We start from the raw sequence: 23,873 nt of genomic DNA on the forward strand, positions 1-23,873 counted from the left end.
TCACTGATCACCAAAACATGAAACTGGCTAAACGTGACAGAGAACAGGGGATGTAGCCAGGATCAGGCTATGTGAGTGCTGTGACTTGGTAATGGTCATGAGGATTTCTGGGTTTTCAGTTAAGATTAAAGTGTGTCTGTCACATGCTCCCTGTGTGAGGTATAGGACTGAATAGGATTTTACTGCTTTGTAGAAGTATTACTGTAGCTTTTGCCACATCCTCAGAAGGGCAGGGAGTGAACACGATATCATGCATTGTGTGTTTCATGGAGTTGTAATCGAATGGAAACAGGTTGATGCAGAGAGATGCTGGTGAGGTCTAAAGGAGGACTTAGGAACTTTGAGCATGTGGTCCAGCAGTCACAAAACTACTGTCTGGAGATTTGACCAAGCTGTATCATCGACAGTCTCACCCCTGATCTGGAATACCATCAGGAGAGGTCCTGACATAGATCTCTGACCTTTGCAAAAGAAATTCTATTCCCTAAGCCTTGTATAAAGCCTGGTTGTGAAAATCATGTACTTGAAGGAGGGACTTTTTTCCCCTCCTTTCATCTGTTCTGTGGACTTGTGGAGATTAGAATGGTATTCTATTGACAACCCCACAATACACAGTTTTCCCTGTAAATGTGCTTAGATGTGGAGAACGTTCAGTGGAGGCATGCCTTCCACATCATAAATGTTGGCAGAATGGTATTTATGTGCTTGCAATTTGTTAATATTTTTATCCTCTGACCAGTTAGTAGACAATTTCTGTTCAGTAATTGTAATTAACAAGCTCCAGGAAACAGGCAGGTGAATGATTTTTAGACACCACCCCACCACGCCCCCCTAAAGCCCCCAGCTGTAATTGTCTGTTCAGTGATACTGTTACAACCATTCGTTACAGACACTAGAAGATACACTCATGTTGATTTTTAGACATCCTACGCTGGAGAGTTGGTTCCTGGCTTTAGAACAACGTTCTCTTCCTCGGTCCAATTTAAACCCTGTCACTGTGAAGCTCCTGTCGGCTCACCTCAATTCTGGTGTGCTCCAGCTGTTGAAAACGGGTGCCCCGATGTTGCAGAGCATGGATCGCAAACATGTGTTATCAAAGTATTTTGAAGCTATTACAAAAAGTGTCTTGAAAGAGCTACAGGCTGCAGGGAAAGACAGAAGCCATGTCTCTTCCAAGAAGTCTCGCCAGCTGGAGGCTCTGGAGGAGTTGCACACATACATGGCTGCAGCTCAGCTGAAAGAGATCACTTTAACCATGCTGCAACTTCCTGAAACAAGCTTGACTACTCAGAAATCTGAAAAATCCCCTAAAAAAGGGAAACAATTAAGCTTCTATGGACAGATTTTGGTGCAGCTCCTCACAGAGAGCTACCAAATGCAGCCCCAACGAGAACTGCTGCTATCCACAGAGCACATTAAAGCTTTGGGGATATTGATGTCAGCATCAGCCAGCAAAGAGTTGGAGAAAGTTTTCCTTCAGGCTCTCCAAAGTGAGCCAGTCCTTGCACATGCAGTCAGCGTAGAGGTGCACGTTCACTGCCTTAACCAGAGGTCAGAAACCTCCCTTGCCATTGTGGGCATGCTGATAAAACATTGTAGGACTCACCTGCTGCAGTTCGAGCTGTGGTGTCTGAGCAGTGTCACCGGAAAGTACCTCAGAAAAAACATGGAGAGCTTTCTTCCACTCATTAATGTGTATTTGCAATGCAGAGACCACTATGATTTCACCCGACCTTCTTCAGGTAAAGTTACAACTAATCCCTCTTTGTGATTTGGGAGGCCAAATTTCCAGCATAGGCTCTGCTGGCCTTAAAGTCTTGGATACTCTGCACAATGAGTAAAGGTGATAAAATTTACCTAATAGCTAAGGATTCTCTTATAAGAACCTGTGCAGCATGAAAGGTAAGGAACTGTAGTGAAGGTTGACTGTTGGACTGAAGCAAAGTACTCTTACAGTTGTTGTTGCTCAGTTTTTTCTTTTGAAGCCCTTATTTAATACTTAGTGCATGTGAAAAATCTGTCTTTGTGCTTATCTTGGTTTACTACAGGAGGTTAAAACTTTTTCGTGGGCATAGATGGATTATCTGTGTGAGTGGAATGTGATAGCCATATGGTTTTGCAGAATTTAAGCTTTCACTTTGAGTGTAAGAGTCCAGAACTTTCTTCTAAAATAAATCTCCAAATATAGCTTCCTACAGTAATGCCTTCCTAAGCTGGCAGTCCAAAACTTTCCAAATCAATGGCGGCATTAAATTGACAAGGCTGTTAAATTTTCTACAAGTTAGGATTCAGCTAAACAGAACACGATCTCTTTGATTTCATTTCTCTTACTGCCTATAAATGTAAATAGCAACAGAAACAGCCTGACTGTAGCTGTTGGTGGAGAATGCTAGCTTTGTCTAGGAGAAGTTCAAGTAGTGAAAAGACCTTGTTGGCACACAGGAGAGGATGGTTAAAGAACTAAAGCTTTTCTCTGGCACCTAATGCACACCAGTGGTTTTGTGCTTGAACAGAAGGGGGAAACTGCTGTCTGGCTGACTTGATTTATAAGGTATCTGCGTTAGCTGTCTGTTTATGTGAGAGAACATTTCCTTTGAGCCCAGGGTCAGTGAACTGGTGAAGTTTCATCCTTCCTGAGATACAAGGACAAGGTTTCTTATCAGGAAGTACCTCTTTTGAAGGTCTGCATTGTTTGCCCTTGTCTAGTCATTTCAGCTGTGTAGCAAGCAATTGTCTGGTACATATGTTAAATACTTCCTAATGGCACTATGGAACAATACAGAGTGCGCTTCTTTATAGCAGATTAGCAGCTACTGCAGTATAATTTCCTAGAAACTAAGTAATCTGGGCCTTGATTAGGAAAGTGATTTGGGATTTTTGTAATTATAAGTCTGTTGTTGCTTAACACACTTCGATGGTGGAACCTATGTCCCCTGCTGTCTCCCAACAGTTGTCTCGGGGGTTAAACCTGTCTTGAGGAAGGCTCTGTGGAAGGAGCTTTGCAGTGTATTTCACGACACAGAATCCTTGCACGAGACCACTGTGAAACTGCAAGTTCTTTCAAAGTTGTTGCCATCTTCAGAAAGCAAAGGGCTGCAAAACCTTATTGATCAGCTTCCTGCTGCTCTTGAGAAAGCAGAAAGTAATGAGAGGTAGGCAAATCCTGTTGCCTTGTTTCGGAATTTGGTTTGTCTTATAAAGCGTTGTCATAGTATAGGCATGAATACAAATATTGTGAACAACAACAACATCCTCTTCTCCAAGAATCTGTAACTTATGCTTTGGCAGCAAGACATCTTTAACGTATACAAAAAGCATGTTACAACATTAATGAATAAATAAATAAATGTCTTGCTGCAGTTGGACAGTGGCAGATGCCATATCTAGAGTGCTTGAAAACTCCGAAGAGCTGCATTTCTGGAGGAGACGCCTGTTATCAGCCTGCATGAAGGGGTTAATTGTCATGTACAGCAGCAGTAAAGATGAAAGCAAGGGAGAAGCAGAGAGGTCCATGCTGCTGAGGCTAGAAGAATTACTGGTGAGACTTTTTTTTATCTGCATTGCCAGAATATGACTGTGTGTGTATATGTGTTATTATGCTCTTGTGTCTTGGGTAAACATAGATTGGACTTTATTTTCTATTTTTAATTTAATCTATTTTTATAGATTATGGCTTCTATGGGCTTTCAGTAGCTTTTGTGGAGTTAATCCTTTATAAGAAGCAATTTTGAGTTCTTTTTGATGGCTTTCTGTTAACAGGCTCCTTTTGAAAATGACAGTTTGAGGTGTTCAGGAGTTAAAAACCAAAGGTTGCCAATGGATGTTCTTATTAAAAAAAAAAAAAAGTGATAGAGACACTTCTGACAAGACCCACGTGTCATACCGTCTGAAGTTTGTGGCAGAAATCTGGCTGATAATAGGTAGAAATCCAGACTGTGATCATAAAGAACACTACTTGATTATTCCCTCTGTACTAGTTCAGTAAGGTAGGCAGATCCATGTAAGCTATAAAAATGAAGGTCTCTGCAGGCAACAAATGCCTTTGACGGCTTCCTGGCTTCTGGTGAGACTCCCTCTTAGGACATGACTGTGCAGGACAAGAGTCTTGCAGGACCTGAGGGGCCACCTCATAGTGTTCATCCTGATGGTGTTCACAGGCCTGATGAGGTTAGCAGCTACCACTATCGGGACTGCCAGCACATGCAGCTGTCAGTCTTCTTAAAATTGATTGTTGTTTTTTGTGGTTTATAGCATTTCAGGGAAGATCACTTTTTGTCAAGAACATGTACACCCAGCCATCCATGTTTGCCACAAAGGCTGATTAGCTTAAGCACATATGGTAGGTACACAAAACCCTAGTACCTGAGTCTATTGCTTTGACTTGCCAGCTTTTTATTCCTTTCACACTTTGGGAGTGTGAAGTTTCAAGGTTCTGGCTTTTTTGGTACCTACAGAGCAGCTTACTTTTTAATTGCGTACAGCCCGTATACTCCCTTGCTGCCAGGACCAACAAAACAAGACTTGCAGTTTCATTTGAATCAGGAGGTAGGATTCTTGTATCCAAGACCTTTCTTTCCTGTTATCTCACCTGAGTGCTTGGCGTGCATGTTGTTAGTGTGTCTGTTGAACAAAAATTGCTGGTCTTGATCTGCAGAAGCTCTCTGTGCTAAATGTAAATACCTGTTTTTGCTTACTGTGTGCACAGTGCTTTGTTGAAGAAGTGGACCCAGATGAGTGGTACAACCTTGTGAAGACAGGACTCAAGTAAGTAATTTTGAGATGCACCAAAGGTGCCGTAGGAGGTGCAGTTCTGTTCACTTGGCTTTGTCCTGTGTTACATACTATCTCCCTTGAATCCAGTCAGATTTGACAATGCTCCTTGTTTCTCAGGATGCACTTCCCGTCATACTCGTGGCTTCATTGGAGCCTGAACCAGCACAACTGCAGGCATTGGATTTTGTGCTTTAGTTAGCATAACTAACATAGCTAACTGGATAGCTAGACTATCTTCTTTTCAACTGGCATAAAGAAGCTTTATGCTCATATAACTTGTTTTTATTTAAGGTATTTCTTAAATACAGTTCATATGAAAACAGAATCAGATCTTTCACCTTTAAATGTAAATCATTTAAATAAAAGAAATAAAAATAGGTTAGGGTAGTCTTAGCTTCTGTGGAGGTAGAAGTGTTAATCTGAAGTGTTAATCTGTTCTGCCTGACGTGTTAGTAGGCAAAATTCCAGTACTTTATTAAGATCAGTGCAGCCACAAGTGTGACTGTGTGTTGATTCTCTTTTATTGTTTATAATTGGATGTCAGTATAGCTTAAAAAGAATTAAATGAGAACGGCTCAGGGAAAAAGGTGCATGTATTTTCTTTTTTTGTTTTTGTTTTGATTTTTTTATGTTTGCTTTCTTTGCAAAGTTCTCATTTCTTAAACAGTTTTTTTTTTTCCAAGAAGTTTTCCTTGGGTTTGGTTGGGATTTGATTCTTCTGTGATCCTTGCTTCTAAAGGTACCGCTACAGAGATGAAGCATTTTTGAAAGTCCTGAACATTGCTATTCAGTTATTATACAAGAAAGAATCCACGCTTAGTCAGAGCTTAGTCAAGCTCTCCAAACTTCATATGATGGTCACACAGCACTCTCTATTTTTGTCAGCCATACTGAGGTCAAGAGAAGAAGATGGCACAAACACACAGACAAGAGGTATTTTTTTAATCATCTTTCCTTTAACTCTATTTAGTAATTTTGTCTTTCTCACGTTATATTCTGTCCATCCAGTAACCTATCCACCTACATATACTTGCAGAGCTATTGAATGGTTCTGGAATATTAGCGTTTAGTTTTAAATTCTACCTCTGCTTGAATCCAAATGTTGCATTAATTTTATTACTACTGGTTTTAAACATGTTTCTAAAACTACTGAAGAGATGGGTTTGGGTTTTTTTGGTTGGTTGGTTTTAGTTTTGTGAACCCTGTTGAAATCTTGAATTGGTTCTTTTGGTTTCTGTGAGGATGTTAGCATAAGATCACAGAAGTGCATATAGTTCCTGTTAGAAATGTGTGTGACCTTTAAACCTGTTTTAAAATAGGTTGATACAGAAGATTTTAAGTTGATTTTGCAAGCTGTATCAAAAAAGTTAATTTTAATGATGTGTATTTGGTATCGTAACCTTTCAAGAGAAATATCCTTTCATGAGCAATATAAATTGGGTGCTTGTTCACATGTACGATTGGCTTTGTTTCTTCATCTCTGCCAACTGATCTTGAAGTAATCATTTAATCTACATACACTCAACTTTGCCCACTGTATGGGGTTTTCAGATTCTGTGACTGGACAAGCTGTATAAAAAGGGGAGGAAATTCTCAGAGCAGTATGTTGATAACCAGTTTTGTGTATATCGGTGAGCAACATGTAAACAAACTTTAAAGTTTTAAATCATCTAAAAAGAGCAAAAAGCCCTTGTGAAGTCACAAATTTAGTGAAATTAAAACTAAGTAATAGATTTTACTGCCTGTTGTACATGTTTTACCTTTTGAATGTGTTTCTGTAGGGCAGCAAGATGGATTCTTTGAGGCTAATGTCAGTAATTCAGAAGCTTGGTGTCGAGTGCATTCATTCAGGCTGTTGTCATTATGATCTGTTTTGTTTTGACATTATGTATTCCTGTAGATACTAGGGGGAAAGGCCCATGCCTTTTCAGGTACAGGGAGTAAAGAAAACTGGATTCAGGTCTTGAATCTGCCACAGATGCCCTGTTTGCCTTTGAGTAACCTGATCACTTACTTGATCTGTTTCTTAGCTAGTTACAAAACAAAGGTGGGTAATTTTTGTATGCCCCAGGGCAGAGTTCCTGTAGCTTGCTAACTAATTGGATTCTGCAGCGATGACCCCTGTTTCAATGCACAATGTAGAAGCGTTTTGACAAGTTACTGCGGCTGGGGTAAGAACATAAAAGTTCATGCTCTAACTTCTTGAGTAGCTTGGGGAGGTTGCTGAGATGTCTGCCTTTAGTCTGTGCAACTCCTGAGCTAACTTAAGATGCCTTCCTGGGAGAGGAGGGAGCTATGGTATGGTGGGATAGGGTATAGCACTTCTTTTTAACCAGAGAGCAAACATGTACACATGGAAAGTTTCACAATGACATCTGTGTCCAGCTTGGAAATACTTTTTTAACATTGTTAAAAAAAAATTCTTCCACTTGAATTAAATGCATCGTAGTCATCCTTCAGTTAAGTCAGGGGAATGGGTTTTGGTATTTATAGAGGTAGATCTTGATCTAAAATACAGTACAGTACTGTGTGTGCATCTATTTAGAGAGGGCAGTATATGTGTGTGTGTGCGTATTTATATATGCACTATCTAACAGACAGAACAACAAAGCTAAAGCTGTGTGTTTATTTCAGAGGCCTTGGTGGATATACTGCTGACAGTTGTGAAGCTCAGCCCTTCTCTCTGTGAGAGCAGCCACCTTGCTGTGTTGCTGGGTGCCTACGGGGCTACACTGAGTGCTGTAGGTAAGTGTGTTATCCTGGAAAAGGTACTTCCTTCTAGATCTGGTTTTTGTCTTCATAGGTGACTGACTTTGGGGTTCATCTTGTTTTTTAGATCAGAAGATACTGCTACTACTTCGGTTATATGAGAAAAATAATCAAAGTCTTATAAATTCCAGGTAAGCTGACTACTTTCCTTTGTTCAATTAACTACACACAAATAAGCAGTCTCACAATTGGCATTTTTCCAGGGACTTATTTAACTGAGATAAGCAGCGAGCAAGGTCAAACCTAGAGGTGAATGCTGCTTTTGGAAACATTTTTTCTATGTATTTCCTATTCTTAACATAATTCTTGTGTGTTGCCCAAACTTTTGGTTGTCTGTAGGTTAGATGAGGGACTGTCTTATTTCAGTAATTGCTCATTCTCCACGGTAAGAGCCCACTATAGGGATTTCATCACAGATGAAGGCCAAAGCTAGTGTAGGAATTCTTCCCTTTCCTTGTTCCCTTGGGATACAGGATTTGGCACTCAGCACAGTCTTTGCCCTTTTCAATAATCTTGCCCCTGTGTGCATGATATTTGGCTCTGGTGTTTTGCTGGAGAGGAGAGAAATATGCCAGTGGAGGAGTGATATGTAATCTCTTGCATTAACACGTGTATTGTTAGTTTTGGGGTACTAACATGGTATCAATGCCGTCCTTGTCTTTCACCAGTCTGGACTGTAGCTCTTCTTACAGCGCAACCTTGCAATTCATCTACATGCTTCCTAAGAGAGAACCATGTATTGTTTAAAATAACCAGTTCCTTTTCAGGCCCTGTGCCCAAGCAGTCCACAGGAAAGTCTGTTGCTAACAGTTATTACATACACTGATGTTTTTGGTCTGCCTTGCTGAAATGCACTTTTCTGTCTTTGAGGTATGGGCATAAATATTAACAGCAGTGCAAGAGTACTGGCTCAGGCAGCTGGAGCAGGACTGGACTCTGAATTAAGACCCTCCCTTAGCTTTGTCTGAGAATATAGATAATCCTTGCAGCCTATAAAGGGGGACAGGAAAGTTTTTGTTAGTAGGGAATCAAAGAGGCTTCCAGAAGCCAGGGCTCTGGCCCTTGCCACATCCTGCATAAGTCTTCACTGAAGTGTTTGCAAATGGGAGGGTGTTAATGTGAGGAGGAGACTGATTTCAGAGGTAGTTAGATCCAAAAAATTTTGTAGCCTTTTTAAAGGAGAAACAATTTTATACTGTACCCTGAAGTGAATTGGTAGCCAAACACTTGGTTAGGTTTGATCCCAGCACTGAAGAGTTTGAGTGAATTTAGAGAACGTTCAGGAGTGCTGTATGTATAACCCAGCAGAGACCAACTTGTGTTACAAATGGGATCCTCCAGGGTCTGGATTATAAGAAGCCTAACATCGCCCCTCTAGCTGCTTCATTGACAGTGAGGCATGCTGCCGGCAGGACCCACATAAAAAATGACAGTATCATTAGCACTTCAAGCACAGGCAAAGTAAGGAGGGGTCCAAGGAGCAACTCAGAGGAGGAGAGTGAGGATTTGTTTTACTGAACCACTGTGATGCTGGTTTGAAATACCAATTGCTTTTGAGACAACCTTGTATGACTAGGTCTTCATCACTGTCTCTTCATGCAGCTGCTGTCTTACTTACCTGCATTTATAGCTTAAATAAAAAAGCATTTTTTCTGAGAAGATAAGTTCTGACTTGGATTAACAGAGTAGGAAATAGTTAATGATACACCATCAGACTGAATTTGAAAAGCTTTTGGATGGATGAAAAAGGTGTTGCCAGGGAAACAAATTCTAGTTTCAAGTTCCCACAGGATAAGAAGTACAAGTGAAGGGAAAGTTTAAATACTAATTTATATCCTCTGTAATTGCTTTTCACTCAGTGCTAGCAGTCTGTTGACTAATGCCTTTACTTTTAACAATGTTTAAGAATCCTCCTATGGGGTCCAGCAGCTGTGGAGCATCACAAGACTTGCAAGAGTCTAGGGAAGTCACTATGGCAGCAGCCAAGCATGGAAGAGATTCTGTGCCTGCTAGACCGAGAAAAGATGATGAAGACAATTCTGTCTTTCCCTCAGCATCGCCGTCTTCTGTCATCACAGGTGCTTTGGTTCACACTGCTGAATTACCCTTCTCTTGATGTAGGAAAAGAGCCTTTCACTTTAGTAATTAATTTCTTGCATTCATGTAATACACTGCAAATTGTTTACATCAGGAGAGTAATTTAAGCTCATATGAGGGCTGGAATTAATTATTTAGGAGCACTTTTCAAATTAATTGCAGTATATGGACCACATCTTGTTGGCAGGTGTGATTGTACAGCAGTGCTGAGATTGCCATGTGTAAGTGAGACCAGAATTTGACTTTTAAACAGTTGTTAAATTTGACTGTGCAAGGATCCACTGACAGTGAGCTCTTCCGTCTTTCATACAGTTTGATAATGTGCTTCTATACCAGTTAGTGCTAGTCAGAAAAAATAGTTTTGGAACCATGATAGCGAAAGCCAGATTTAAACACAAGCATGTCTCACGCTGTGTTGCATTACATTTTTGCAAGAGTTATTGTTGACTGCCCTCTCCCAGCCCTTTATAATGCCATGAATTCGTTGGGGAAGTTTGAAACCAAGCTGGAAAGTTGTGTTGTTCCTTACAAATGCTGGTTTGAATTTGGTTTCAGGAGGTACAGGAGTCACTATATAGAGATGAAAGTGTCAAGAGTCTTGATGACTTCTATGATCCTTGTTTCCTACTTCAGCTCTTCAGTGAACTGACTAGACCAGGTAAAGTGAATGTTCTTCTTTGATATTTAGTGTCATTTTACTGTGCTGCAGGAGCTGTCTGGCTCCTTGTGTAGCTCTGTTATTCTTCATCTAAAAGCTAGTACCACAAAGACATTTGTGCCTTGCTTTGGAGAGAAGAAAGATACATCACTTAACTACCTACTGCATTGCACTGTAATTTTCAGAATGACTTAAAAAGTAACAAGGTATAATTGGCATTAAACTTTTGGGTTTTTTTTAAAAGCACTTTTCCAAGTAATGCAATATAACTAGTGAGATTGGGCTACTTCAGAAGCAGAGTGACATGGCAGCAGATGGGCATTCCTGCCAAGCTGCTCTTGTTCAGATGACTAGGTGCTCCCTCACATCTCTGTTAAATGTGGTGGGTTAACCTATGTAGAGGGACCGATCTACCTAAGATGAGGAGGGGTTTTTAAACTGGAACTGGAAACAAAAGTAGACAAAGATTTATGTTCTCTGATCTAGCATTCTGTATATCACAAAATCCAGCACAATGTAATAAGAAAATTAAGAGGGATCAGCAGGGAATATTCCGTACTGGAAAGTTGTATTTTTTTTCTGGTGAATGTGTAGAGCTGTATACTGCATCAGCTGTGGTGTCATAGCATTTTGATGAGCAAAACAAGCATGGGAGAGATGGTACCTTCTGCTGCTACGTGCAGTGCCCCACCTGCAGCTGATAGGACTGCTCTGATCTGGGGCTGTTTTGGGGCTGAGTTTTTGGGAGCCGTAGTCGGCTCCTTCCTTTCAGCTGTGTTCTCAGTGGGAACTGGGCAGAGGTAGGGTAGGTTGGAGAATGTGCCCTGCAATGTTGTGGAGTTCTCTGGGCATAAAGCAGAAACCACCGTTTCTGGTTGGATCACCCTGGATCATCAGCCAGAATGAAGTTGTTTCCTGACCAGAGTGAATCTCCACAGGGGTGCTGCTTTCTGTGAGGGGCACTGTGACTGCGTTGACTGGAGAGCTGGCCTGTTGCAGGCTGTGGTTGTAGTACAGGGAAGCTTCAGCCAACTCATTTTCCATCAGATGGAGATGCGTGGAGTTTGTCATGAACAGGCCTGTGCGCAGAATTGTTGGAAAGTTTGGTGAGATCAACATGGTGCTTGAAAACTAGTTGCGTAGCCTCACTTCTCTTGTTTGACGTGACCCTGATTCGCATATGCATATCTCTGCTGTACTTCACAGGTACACTATTTAGAGAACGCTTAAAGATCAAAGTGAGACAAGTATCATAAGGAATTTCCTAACCAGCTCCCTCCCTATGTTGATTGGTTATGGTTAATCACTATGTAATTATAGATGGATTTGGCTTTCCATAACAATAATATCAGAAGCAATTGGCAAGCTGGTAACTGTCTTTCAGTGAGATCATACTTACAATTCTTCTTTGTTCACCTGTGCACTTGCAGTACAGTACCTGTTTTGTGTGTTCTTAGCCTATACTTATTCATAGTTGTAAACTGCTCTGTATAATTTTGACAACAGTAAAAAGAACTGTGTTTTTGTCTCCTGAGGAAAAAAGGTACCAGAACTATTTGGCATTTTGCAGTAGGAGGGATCTTGCTTGATCTTTGAGGTTGGTATAGACGAAGAGCATGGACAGTCAGTGTCTTTTGAACCTGGGTGTAATAGTTGGAAAAAGTGCTGCTGTCATGTACCTGTCATCACCCTTAGCCTGGAGGCCATCACCTTAACTGGTGGGAGGGATTTGGTGGCTGCAGGTCGGCCTTAGCAGTGCTAGAGTCAGCCAGGGATGATGACCACTTGTGTGGGAGCAGTGGGGCTGAGGGAGCTCTTGCACATCGTGTTCTTGCAGAGCTGTGGAGGCAGTGGCTATCCTGACATAGGCAGACTTTAAAACTGGAGAGGGGAAAAATAGTTCCCTTAACTGCGCCACGCTAAGAGTCTGTGTCCTAACAGGGGCATTTTTAAAGGGCCCAAGTGATTTATGAGTTCAAGTCCCATGGTGCTTCTAAACCATGTCAGCTGCTTTTGGAATACCCAATTCCTCTTTATTTATTTGCTCTTTGTACTGGCTGCACAGTGCCCTGTGCACAGATGTTATGTAACTGCTAAATTTATAAACACAGACTTACTGCACAGTGTTTAATGCTCACTGAGTAAAGAATCTGGAGTTGGGCAGATAGTGAGTTCTGTCTAACTTTAGCTCTGATAAGCATCTTGTGAAAAGCTTTTCCATCATGGTTCTCAAGGTACTTTAAACAAACCGTATGTCAGACATAGAATTAACTTTTTTTTTTTAATAATAGCTTGTTATTTTACGTTAGTTGATGAACACACTCTTCAAGGTCAGCTGGATGGAAAATATTTCCACTGCATGTTTTCAGTGAAAGAAAGTTTTCCAAATAAATCTTTCTGTGACCAGCATGAACTTTACTGCTGAAGTGACGACCTTGGATTTCATTATGTGGTACCACCCCATAAATTTATTCACTTTGTCTGTCTAGTTGGTGTACATTAGTGGTTCTCAAGAACTGAAGTCTGAAGGAGAGCTGTGTGGTGGCTTGCTGTGAAAGGGCATACAACGTATATTTGATTCTGTACTGAAGAGGGGATGTTGTATAGGTCAGGGCTATGTGTGAGATGTCCTTAAGCAATGAGGAAGCCTCTGCAGACAGACAAATTTTGGATTATCTTTGCATGTTCACTTAGGATTCAATAGAAAGATCCATTTCCCAGTGCTTACCTTGCATCTTGCCTGAGGAGTGGGAGGTGTGGAGTTGCTTTGCCACAGGCAGAAGGTAGCAGAAGGCATAGATTAGGTGTCTTACTGGGCTCTGTTTCTCTTTCTCCTGCCCTGTTGTTGCTACTCCTCTCACCATTTTTACTTCGGTAGTCAGGAGGTGGCTTTGCTCAGTGTCTAGAGGTAGAGTGGGGGGTAGAGCTGTATCTGTGTGAGCTCTGGTAATGTGAGAGAGATCCCATGCTAACAAATTGAGGGATCTTTTTCCTCACTAGGAGAATGACTGAGGTGTTTTGCATTACGCCTGTTAAACATGATGTGCTTTGGTGAGGAGTGGTGTAGGGAAGTGTACAGTAATTGTTATTATTGAAATAACTTGTAAAACCACTTGCTGAAAAGATCTGTTATTGCAATTCAGTGATGCCTTTGCATTGGTCACGTAGCAGTGGGCTGGCTGGGGGGCAGTGCTGGGAGGTAGAGACCTTGCCACTGCCTGGCCCATAACTAGCAGAGCTGGCTATGAAACTGCCAGGCATGAAACAGAAGCAGAACTTCTGGCAGTTGAGGAGAAGATGGGAGAAACAGCCCTGCTGCTGGTGTGGGGACATAAATTATCTGTGTTTTTTACATAAATATATATATATATATTAGTTGTGTGTGGGTGTTGGTGGGGGAGGAAATCGGTAGGCCAAGTATACGTACGTGTCAGTAAGACTACAGCCTCTTCTTAAATAAGAATATGTCTCTTAGAAACGTCCTCTTGACTTTCAGTGTGAGTTACAAGAAAATATGTGAATATTGTTGCTAAATGGAGGACTGCAGTACATTTGCAGTTTAGCTGATAAAATACAACTGAGGTGCCATTGTATTCCATTACTGGTAAATGGAACAGAAATAGCACAGGAGATATTCTGGAGTTTTTACATCAAGCCATTTCTAGCCATCAGTGGGTAGAAATGGCACAAGCTTTTCAAAACACACAGACCTTAAATGAGAAACTCCATAAATTCTAATGGTAAAACACTATGGAAAATAAATGTTGGATTCAAGGGTGTGTTTTCTGTTTGGCTGGTTACTGTTCATTGCTGGATTTTGTTTGTCCCAGAAGAACGTAGGGGTATAATTTAGTACTTTGCTTGGAACGTGCCTTACCAGCGGAATCACTCATGCCTGTGCAGTAACAGCTGGTGTGGCTAATGGCTTATTTATGTATTATTCTCCCGTACGCTTTTTTACGGAAGCTCTTTCTTTAGTGCAGATTGGCTTTTTGTTGGCTATGTTATCTTTCTTTCAGACACAGCCTTATCAATTGCCCAGAAAATGTTTTGAGGAGAATTTTCCCTCATGTTCTTCTTTGTACTTAATTTTTCTGAAACAGGTAAAAGAATTCCTGTTCAGAATGGTTTGTGGGATACCTTTGTTAGCTGAAGGAGCCTTCAGCTTGCGCTGTAATAATAGTTCGTAGGGGTAGATCTAGAAATTGGTGTTTATGAATAGAAGTTTTATTAAGGATTACAGTGCTGTTTTATTCTCTGTGACATGTCAGTATAATGCTCTGGGTGTTCTTCTTTCATTTTTTAACCTCTTCCCATACAGAGTGTGTAGTGGCATGTCACAAGTTTGTTGAAGTCAATGCCCTGGGCCTAACAGTAGCTGCCCTTAGCAGCTATGATTCCAACATGAGAGCAGTGGCGTATTTTGTCCTGGCTTCCTTTCGTTCTCATCTGGAAGGAGCTCGCTTTCGAGAGAAGAGTCAGGTAAGACTGAGCTCAATTTATAGTTTTGTCAGGTTAGACATTTTAGGTCATGGACACTTCAGGGAGAGTCCATCTACATACACACGGTGAAAGAGCTAAAAGAAACTTTTTATCCTCTGTTCCATTGTTTCTCCTCTATCGCTTTGTGTTTCCTTCTTTTGTAATCAATGGGCAGAAAAAGGCGGGAAAATGTGTTTTAGAAATTCTTGGGAATTCTGTTTGTAGGAATGGAAATCCTGATGGGATTGGTATTTGATTTATGGCTATGAAATATCCTAAAAGCTTATTTATGCATTCATGCTCTCCTGTTGTATATGTTTGGGTTACGGTTCAAGATTTTCTCCCCTGGGTTCTTGTGCTACAGTTGCTGTATCTCTTGGATACTGTGCAAAATGGAATCAGGCAGCCGAACCTCAGATTTACCTTCTCTTTGACCCTCTACATCGCTCGTGTGGCACAGCAGATTCTGAAGCCAGGTACTGTAACCTACTGTGCATGTTGTACTCCTGGGGTGAGTCACTGTGCATGGAGTAATGTCCTTGACCGATACTGAAAGATGAGATAGCTGTGACACTGGCAGGAGCCATGAAGTATGACTCTCCTGTGTTCCAAAAAAAAACTTTCAGTACTTGTGTAGACTGCTGTACTGGAGAAGTGGGAAGTGCCATTTTGATCGGTGTATAAAACCAGCCTGATTCATCAGGGATGAAGCCACTGCCTCCTCGTAGTTTTGGGTTGGAAGCGGACAGAGGACTAGATGAGTATGTGGGTCCTGTTCAGCAGATCAGAGTAGGTTGGCCCAAGTGTCTTTGTGTCCTTAGATGTTGAGTGAACGTAAGTCACTGTTGCAAAAGAAGATCATAGCACTGGGGAGTAGTTCAGTTTGGAAGGGACCTTGTGAGGTCTCTAACTAAACCCTCTGCCTGTGGCAGGGCCAGCTATAGAACGGGCCGCTTTGTGCAGGCCTTTATCCTAGAAAACCTTCAGACCTCTAGACTAATCCTAGAAAGCCTCCGAGGATGGAGACTGTATAGTCCCTCTGGGCAACTTGTTCTACTGCTCATTCAGGACATGTCTGGTCTGTAGGTTAAAAATTATGATTGCCTAATGTGAAATGCTGGTCTTGAAATGCAGAGAGATTTGCTTATCACTTTGCCATCGATTTCTGTTTTGTCAATGAAGTAACACTGGATTTGCTGAAATCAGTGCCATGTTGAATGTTTATCTTCTCACCTGCTTTGTGTGCAGTCTGAAAGAGATTTTCAGTTTGGGGAAGAGAAGAGGAGGGATGGCCAACAATATAATCAGCCTTAGAGCAGAAGGCGTTCTTGCTGTAATTAATGTACTGTTCTGACAGCTGAAACACTGGAAAATACAGGTTCCATTTATTTTTCTATGTGGTTGTGTATTGGGAATGTTGTCCTCCGTGATAACCATTGTTTCTTTTCACAGAGGAGCACATGTACATAAAGGTAAACAGATTCCTTCTGTCACACCAGTATTTGGACCTGAGGAAAGTACCAGGGTTTTTCCAGCTTTTCTACAGTTTTGATTTTGAGGTAATGAAAGAATTACACCTTTAGATATCCACTAATTCTTCAGAAAATAATAGAAAAAAGCCATTAAAATGCAATGAAATCTTATTCTAGAGGCATCTTTTTTGTTGTTTTATAATGGAATTAGAAGTCTTATTTCTGGGTTTCTTTTGTTGGTTTCTTAGTGGTAAGACATAATGAAATCATTAATTGTACTGTGTGTGCTCTGTAAGCACAAGCAGTATGTTCTGCCCTAGCTAGCTTACATTCATATTTGAGTTTAGATAATTAATGTTGAGTTTGACTGAGATATTTTAGAAACAAAGTTCCATTATCAGTGCATATTTGGGCTACAGAGTAACTGTTCCTGATGGATGTTATTGATTAAATTTGATAGGGATGAAAGTTGAGAAGTCCAGAAAAAGCTGTTAAACACTGTGCTGGCACTTCCAGGGAACCAGTTTTTTTGTGTTCTTACGAGCAGGCATTATTTCGAAGTGTCTGACGGTGGCATTTTTCTTATGGCTTCTAGTACAAAACAGAACGTGAGTGGATTCTCCGATTTCTTGGAGAAGGGCTGCGTGATAAACATTGCTATGAGCTTTATGACTACCAGAGGATTTTCCAGGTCATTCTTTCCTTTTTCAACAGTCCTTTGTGTGATGAGAGCTCCCAGGTAAGAATTAAAAAAACAAAAAACAAAAAAGACCCAAACATACAAAAGTTTGCATGGTTTGGAGATCTTAAACAAATGCAAAACAGAAAGGAGCAGTTAACTCTTCCCTTGTCCTCTTCAAGACCTGTTCCTTGTTGATCCTTGTGTATGTGTGGAGGGGGAAATAATCGCTTATGTCTAAACTGGAGTCACATCCTTGTCCACTGAAATTGGAACTGGTTCCTGCCATCATGGAACCTCACTCAGTTGCATCAACTGGTGGTCTGGCTCTAGTCATATTTCTACTGCTTCGTGGGAAATACTGCACATACGGCAGTTTTGCTCATAAGGTCAGAGCCTTTGCCTTTTTAGGTCTCCTTATTCCCTACCCAGCATGTTACCTGTACAGTGCTTTAGCAGGAAGAGGACTCACATGCCAGAAGCCCTCGTGTTCATAAGCATCCATGAGAAATCCAGTCTGTTAAAAGTATCTCGGTTAGGTACCAAAATCTTGGACAAAAAAGAGAAAATTGTCTTGCTACCTTAAGACTTCTTTTTAAGATTAGCATCTGTGTGTATGAAGCCTTGAAATGAGAATGTTTTTTCTTCCCTGGGGTTGCTAAGAACATGCGGTGTTTGGTAATACTTTTTAACTTCAAGTTGATCAGATTCCAGCTACCAGTCAGATTGCTAATTATGCCCTTCTGAAAGGTTGGTAATAATTAGATCCTGACTATATTCTAATTTTGTAAAAGGACAAATTATATTTTCTGTTTCAGAGTCGTATTCTGGAGATATTACAAAATGCTGCCCGTGTCACCAGAGCTGCCTATGAGCTGATTCAAGATCACAGTCTCCTAACCTGGATACTGCACATCTTGGAGAAAAGGTAACTAGGGGAACACCCGTGAAATGGGAACAATTTTACTGTCCACAATAGAACAGTTATGCAACTGAGTATGAAAACAAGGGTGACAGATATGGAGATGGCCTGTCAGTGGTTGTGACATTTGGCACCTAGGATCATACTGGCAGAACCTGATGAACTCCAAAGCATTCCCTTGTTTTTCTAAAAATAAAATCAAGATGCTTTGAGGTTGTAGTAGGAGGGATGATGGGGGGTGGGGGCTTCATGCTTTTGATAACACTTCCTTGAAAAACTTAGAAAACAAAATGGCATCTTATTTTAGCATATGTGACTCTTTAATTTCAAATACTCACAATTCATAACTTGTCATAGGGCCTCCTGCACAGTAATTGGCACAATAATTAATTTGAGTGGTCTATAACATTTCTCCCCTAGCCTCTCCCTCACTTATGTGCACACATACACACACACGTGTGCATGCATGCACACACACAGAATCTCTTTTGCATAGATTCCCCTGGCAGGTTCAAGCAAGGTTTCAGGATCATCTACAGTGCGATTGGCCTGAACAGGTTCTCAGTACTGCTCCCCTGTCGTACACCTCTCTTTTGTACAGTTTGGTACATTTGGAAGTGAAAAAGCCTGGATTTGGCCTCTGGCACCCTGTCCTTATTTTGTGATTGTGCTTTTGAGAAGTATTGTTCTTTCATCCTGTGTACAAAAATGAGATTGCTCCCTCCTCCTCCTCCTCCTGTCCTTAGAATAACAAAGTAAATATGGCTCCTGATATTGTGCTGTAAGCATTGCTGTTATTATGTAAAGTCTTAGGAACATGAGGAACCAAGCTGTCTGAACAGAACTGCTCTAAAGAAATGGTGGCAATGGTTGCAATCTAATGGGATGCTTGGCAGAGCTGTGTAACGAAAGGTGCAAGTCAGACATTACTAGTCTCATGCAGGGGCCGCGATACACTGCTGTGTTTCCCTGGCTGCAGCATGGCAAGAGGAGGGCAGTCATCAGGGGCTTCAGAGGGGTGAGCTTTCATGCCCTGATGGGGTTCTGGCTGAGAGGCACCTATTGCCATTCATGGCTCCAAAAGCACACTAGAATATGGTCCCCTCTAGGTGATGGAGTGGTTCCTGGTTAGGCTCTGACTTCTGAATGAGTGTTTGCTTCTTTTTTGTTTGTTTTTCAGGTTTCTGGAAAACAAGCTGTTAAATAAAATTATTTCCTTACTTCATACCCTGTGGCTAACAAATTTAGGAGGCAAGAGAGAAAGCAAGAATCAATCCCAGCAGAACAGGAAGTTTCTTCCTATTCAGCTTGTAAATGAATTTCTGTACATTTTGATCACATTAAACAAACACATTCGGTAAGTTTTTTTTTTCTTTTTTTAATCAGTTTGCATCTCATTGTCTGTCCAGTTTGAAATTTATTAAGGCTAGAAGAATTTCTTGATCTCTGGTAGTTTAATGCTTTTTTTTCCCCTTCAGTCTGAATGTTTAGTAGCAAATTTTGATGAGATTTCTTTGACTGGAAGGTTTAGCTGTTTAAGTATGTGGGGAATGAAATAACAGCTGATGCAGTTACTATCAAGTTCTACATCCTTAATGACTGGCTATTTTTAAGCTGCTATGTCTTTCATACTGTCTGAAGGTTTAGACTTTCTGTGTCTGCACCACACGTGCAAATTGTAGGAGGAGAAGCTGTGCAAAGTTCTACATGACAGCATTAAGAAGCGCTCAGTCTCTTCTCTCCAGGTCTAGAGCACTTAATCTGCGTAAGCACAGCAGTTGCAGCAGGGATATAGTAGAGAGCAAATGGGTAATCAGTTCTGTTTGGGTTCATAATAGCACCTGCAGCTTTTTGTGCAGACAAGTGTTGCCACAGTCTGGAGAAGCTATGTTTATTTTTATTTCCTCAAAATTTTGAAAATTCATGTAAGATAAAGAAGCATAGGTAAAGTTGCAGACCTTTGGCCTTTTCCTCGTGTGGCATCTGCCTTTCCTACTTATGGGCAGCAGGGCAAAGACTATGTTTTATGGTCTCTTCTGCCAAACACTAATGGAGCAAAGCACTGGGGATTCAGTGGGAATTGAACTAATTATTACTGGCATCCTGAGAAACAAAAGTATATGTCTAGAGAAGTGCAGGAGAAAACTATAGGAAGAGACTGTAAGGAGAAAAAACCTGTGCTAATTTTATTTTATTAATTAGCATGCAGAAAAATTCATGGCACTTTTGTTTTCTTTTCACAGGACTAATTTAGATCTAGCCAAACTGACTGAGTTTTTCAGTACATTCAATTCTGTGCTGGAATATCGTGCTATAGTTGTTGAGGCCTTCAAAGAAATGAGCCGGTTCACTGTGAATGACAGTGTTCTGTCAAACAAAGAGATCCTGCTGCTGCTGCATAAGTGGAGTGTCATCGAAAAAGACCTGCAACTGCAAGAGGATGTGCAGACTCTTGCTCAGAAATACCAAATCAAAGAATTGCTTAGTAAGTACTAAAATATTTTGAAAAGTAATGTTGTTAAGGCTGTTACAAGCTAAACACTAATAACTTTTGTTGGGCAATCTGATGTAGCGTGGGGGAAGAGGACTGTAAATGGAAAGCCATTTTTCAGGTCTTTGTTGTAGTGATTTCTAACTTTAACACAATCCTGGAAGCTTTGGAGGAACAGTTTTAAAAAGGGAAAGAGCTTTAAAATTAAGCTTAATTGCAGATCTAGTGTCAGGCCTCAAAAAATTGTATTCTTCTATGTGTGGATGGGGGATCTGAAAGTGAAATAAGTCAGTAAAGCAAGTGAAAATGAAATCGTTGATTTTTCTTATTGTCATCAGTGTTGAAAGAAAGCAAAAGTACATTTGGACTTGTATGACTTCTTTTGTTATCTCTGTGAATAAAATGTGCAAGGAACTTTGTAGTGGGAGGTGTTAAACAGCACTGGTTTCCCGCAAATACAACTGCTCTTGGTGTCCATAAACACTTCTATAGGTTTCTTTAAGTATTCTGTATCAGTTAAACTAATTATTAAATTCTTACTGTGTTTCAGGGATACTATGAGAGCTTCAGTTTTTCTGAAGTTTTTCATACCCTTTTAGTGTCTTTCGGAGGATTTTTAGAGCTACTATAGCGATGTCTGTAACTTACTGTATATGTGGTTTTTAAAAGTTACTCCAAGCCTCAGAAGCTTATAAAGCAGTTAGAAAAATGGATCCTTATCTGAAATTTTGTTTCTAAGGTAACAAGTCAGGAGTTGACCCCGTCCCCCACAGCGCCCGGGAAAAATGCTTAAATGCATTTACTTCATTTTAAGCTGCAAAGTGCAACATAATTGACATTTCTGATAATTTTCTCAATGACTCCTCAGAAGCAGTTTGCCATAAAATGTTCTGTGTGGTATGGCGGTGGCAAAGTGGTATTGCTGTTGGGGAGCTTTGCTGCTCCCCATGACACGGGCAGCATCTAATGGAAGCCAGCTGGGCGTTACAAAGTTTGGCTCCCTGTGTCTTCCCTTGGGGTGCAAAAACTTGACATGTCCTCGGTTGACAGCACCTCAGGAGGCAGACACATGGCCAGGATGTGGCTGTGCTGGAGGAAGGCCAACTGCACTGCTTTACCCTGCACTGTTCAAAAGCAACGTAGCTGTGCCGATACCTCCTTCCGTAGGCAGGTATGTTCCGTGCCTTCGCTAGCCCTGAGAGCAGCGGCTTGAGTGAGGCGGTGTAAATAATGTAGCCTTACGGGCAAAAGTGTGTCCTGCGCACCTCTGAAATGTTGCCTTGGCTTGGCCGGGCTGTGGGCCAGGCAACCCAGTTCAGAAAAGTTTCAGCCTGTGAGTCACTGGGAGCTGCCTGTAGCCCTTTTGCTCTGACATGCGTAGGCTCAATTAGGCTGCCAAATGAGGCTAGCACTTAATCTTTTTAGCAACTGAAGCAACACAAGATACTGTCTTTCTTGCATAGTTTTGTACCAAGAAAATCCTTTGGAGTATCTGACGTTTGTTTTGGTGGCGTTTTACAGAAAATATTAAAGAAAAAAACAAATCTCAAGCCTCATCTCATGCATATCATCACATTCGGAAAAAGAACGAGATAGAAAGAGAAGATGACACTGCAGCAGACCTGAAAGTCTCTGAGCTGGAGAAATGCAGAGGTCATCTGAATTCCATATTTGCCCACTGGCAGCCTGTTTTCTCAACGCCACCTACCAAATGTGGAGGGGAGCCCCTCACGTCTGCTGATGTTGCGGATGAAACAATTGGTCTTACCTGCGCGTCCACTTACATAGTGACTAAATGGCTCGTAAAATCCATGGTTACGCACAGCCTTAATCTACAAAATGTTTCATTAACTCTGCGGTGGCTACGGAATTGCATCTTGCCACACCCAGTGGCAGTGCAGGAGATGCTCAGGGATGAGACACTGAGAAACGACATCTTCAAGTTTTACACCCAGGTCTGTGAGGCCAGCAGTGGGATGGCTGGACTTTTTGAAGAGCTCTGTTTGTTCAGTTTGATCATGCTTCACCTAATGGATGCTCAGGGCCTGACCAACAACAGCTTTCATGAACTTGTGAAAACGTTGTGCCTGTCAGCGATGACGGAAGAGGATGTGAACAAGAAAGGTAACTCGCCTTTTCCTTTTTGCTCACGTGACAAGGCAGTAATTTTAGAAAGTAGGTAATTCCATGGGCGTTTCTTAATTCATCAGTTTGAAGTTTGCCCGTGCCCACCGGTGCTCATAACTACACAAGGTAAAAGCTGTGTCTCCAGTGGTATGGGTACAAGGGTTAGTAGCATAGAACAAGGTCACACTGTAGGGGTTTCTAATCATACAACAGTCATACTCCCTCACAGAAAACTTTTTTTTTTCCTAGGACTAACATGGAGTTCAATGAAGTATAAAAGATAAAATACCAAGGGGAAAAATAGTCTGCAACAAACGAGTCCGTATGGGTATGGGTTCTGATCCATACGCTGTTCAATGTTATCATTTGATAGCAAAAGCTACAGGTCAGATTTCAAACTGAAAATGGTCAGAAGGTTGTTCTAACAAAAAACTGTTTTCTTTCCTTAGTGTGAGGAGGATCATTGGCTTTGTATGGGCAAAACCCCACAAATTTTCCATCTTGGAAAAGTTAGGAAACCATTTAAAAACATAGGTCTGGCACTAAAATGGTTTGGTTTTGTATTATTATGTGGAAATAGAAGACTATCTGTCCTGATTTTTCTCTTATTTTTTCTTCCACAGCTGTTTGTGTATTCCTGACTTCTGTTTACATTGGGGACATGTGGCTTGGAGCACAGCAGCCAGATATGTTAATAACCCATGTCAAATTGATCTGCGGTAGTACAGATGAGAAATTAAACAATGATGACTTGGAAACTTACAAACAAGGAGAAGAAACTATTATGCGTCTTTGCAAAACCCTTTACATGGCTACATTGAGGCAGTAATTCAGTGAACTGACACTAAATCTTCATTGTTATATGCTCTGCCATCATTGCTGCAAGCCATGAAACCCTCCTGAACTGTTCTCCATACAAATCTAACTTGTTTTGTCACAAAGATCAATATTTTATTACTGTATACAAACTCACAGTGGGGAAATTTTATTCATCATCCCTCAGTGGAACACAGGCTATAATTTCCCTTTCCTTGAACAGTATGGGTTACTGAATGTTATTTTATATCAATTTTTATTACAGATGTTTTTAACTTTATGAAGAATCAAAATGGACTGATTAGTGCATTGCCTATGGACTGTATTTCAGTTCCCATGTAGTTAAAAATCCATCCTCTCTCCGATATAAGATGGGGAAAAAAGGCTGCACAACTTCACCACAATGTGGTATAAGTGCAAAGAAAGAACAGTCAGAGGTTTAGCCTCAATGACTTACTGTTTCCTGAAGAACACAGTTTCTTTCATAATACGATACTGAAACCAGTATCAATAAAAACTGAATGCTGGAATCATGATAGTCTGGGATTCTTTTTCGTTTTAAATTAATTAAAAGCATTTATCTCAGA

At 40.9% G+C, this 23,873-nt stretch overlaps 1 protein-coding gene across 1 annotated transcript in view; it reads left to right on the forward strand.

The window, feature by feature from the left end:
* The window catches only part of URB1 (URB1 ribosome biogenesis homolog), a 53,502-nt gene extending 29,629 nt beyond the window's left edge, over positions 1-23,873 (forward strand). The window contains exons 22-39 of the mRNA XM_055803221.1: positions 890-1,742; positions 2,951-3,152; positions 3,361-3,538; positions 4,706-4,764; positions 5,513-5,706; positions 7,408-7,518; positions 7,610-7,673; positions 9,449-9,620; positions 10,195-10,297; positions 14,619-14,779; positions 15,144-15,255; positions 16,232-16,338; positions 16,847-16,990; positions 17,749-17,858; positions 19,033-19,209; positions 20,096-20,337; positions 21,865-22,467; positions 23,094-23,873. Of these exons, the coding sequence (XP_055659196.1) occupies positions 890-1,742; positions 2,951-3,152; positions 3,361-3,538; positions 4,706-4,764; positions 5,513-5,706; positions 7,408-7,518; positions 7,610-7,673; positions 9,449-9,620; positions 10,195-10,297; positions 14,619-14,779; positions 15,144-15,255; positions 16,232-16,338; positions 16,847-16,990; positions 17,749-17,858; positions 19,033-19,209; positions 20,096-20,337; positions 21,865-22,467; positions 23,094-23,299 (3,798 nt within the window). The 3' untranslated portion in view covers positions 23,300-23,873. The remainder of the gene's footprint in view (positions 1-889; positions 1,743-2,950; positions 3,153-3,360; positions 3,539-4,705; positions 4,765-5,512; positions 5,707-7,407; positions 7,519-7,609; positions 7,674-9,448; positions 9,621-10,194; positions 10,298-14,618; positions 14,780-15,143; positions 15,256-16,231; positions 16,339-16,846; positions 16,991-17,748; positions 17,859-19,032; positions 19,210-20,095; positions 20,338-21,864; positions 22,468-23,093) is intronic.

This window comes from Falco peregrinus, chromosome 4 (genome assembly GCF_023634155.1).
Source record: "Falco peregrinus isolate bFalPer1 chromosome 4, bFalPer1.pri, whole genome shotgun sequence".
NCBI lineage: Eukaryota > Metazoa > Chordata > Aves > Falconiformes > Falconidae > Falco > Falco peregrinus.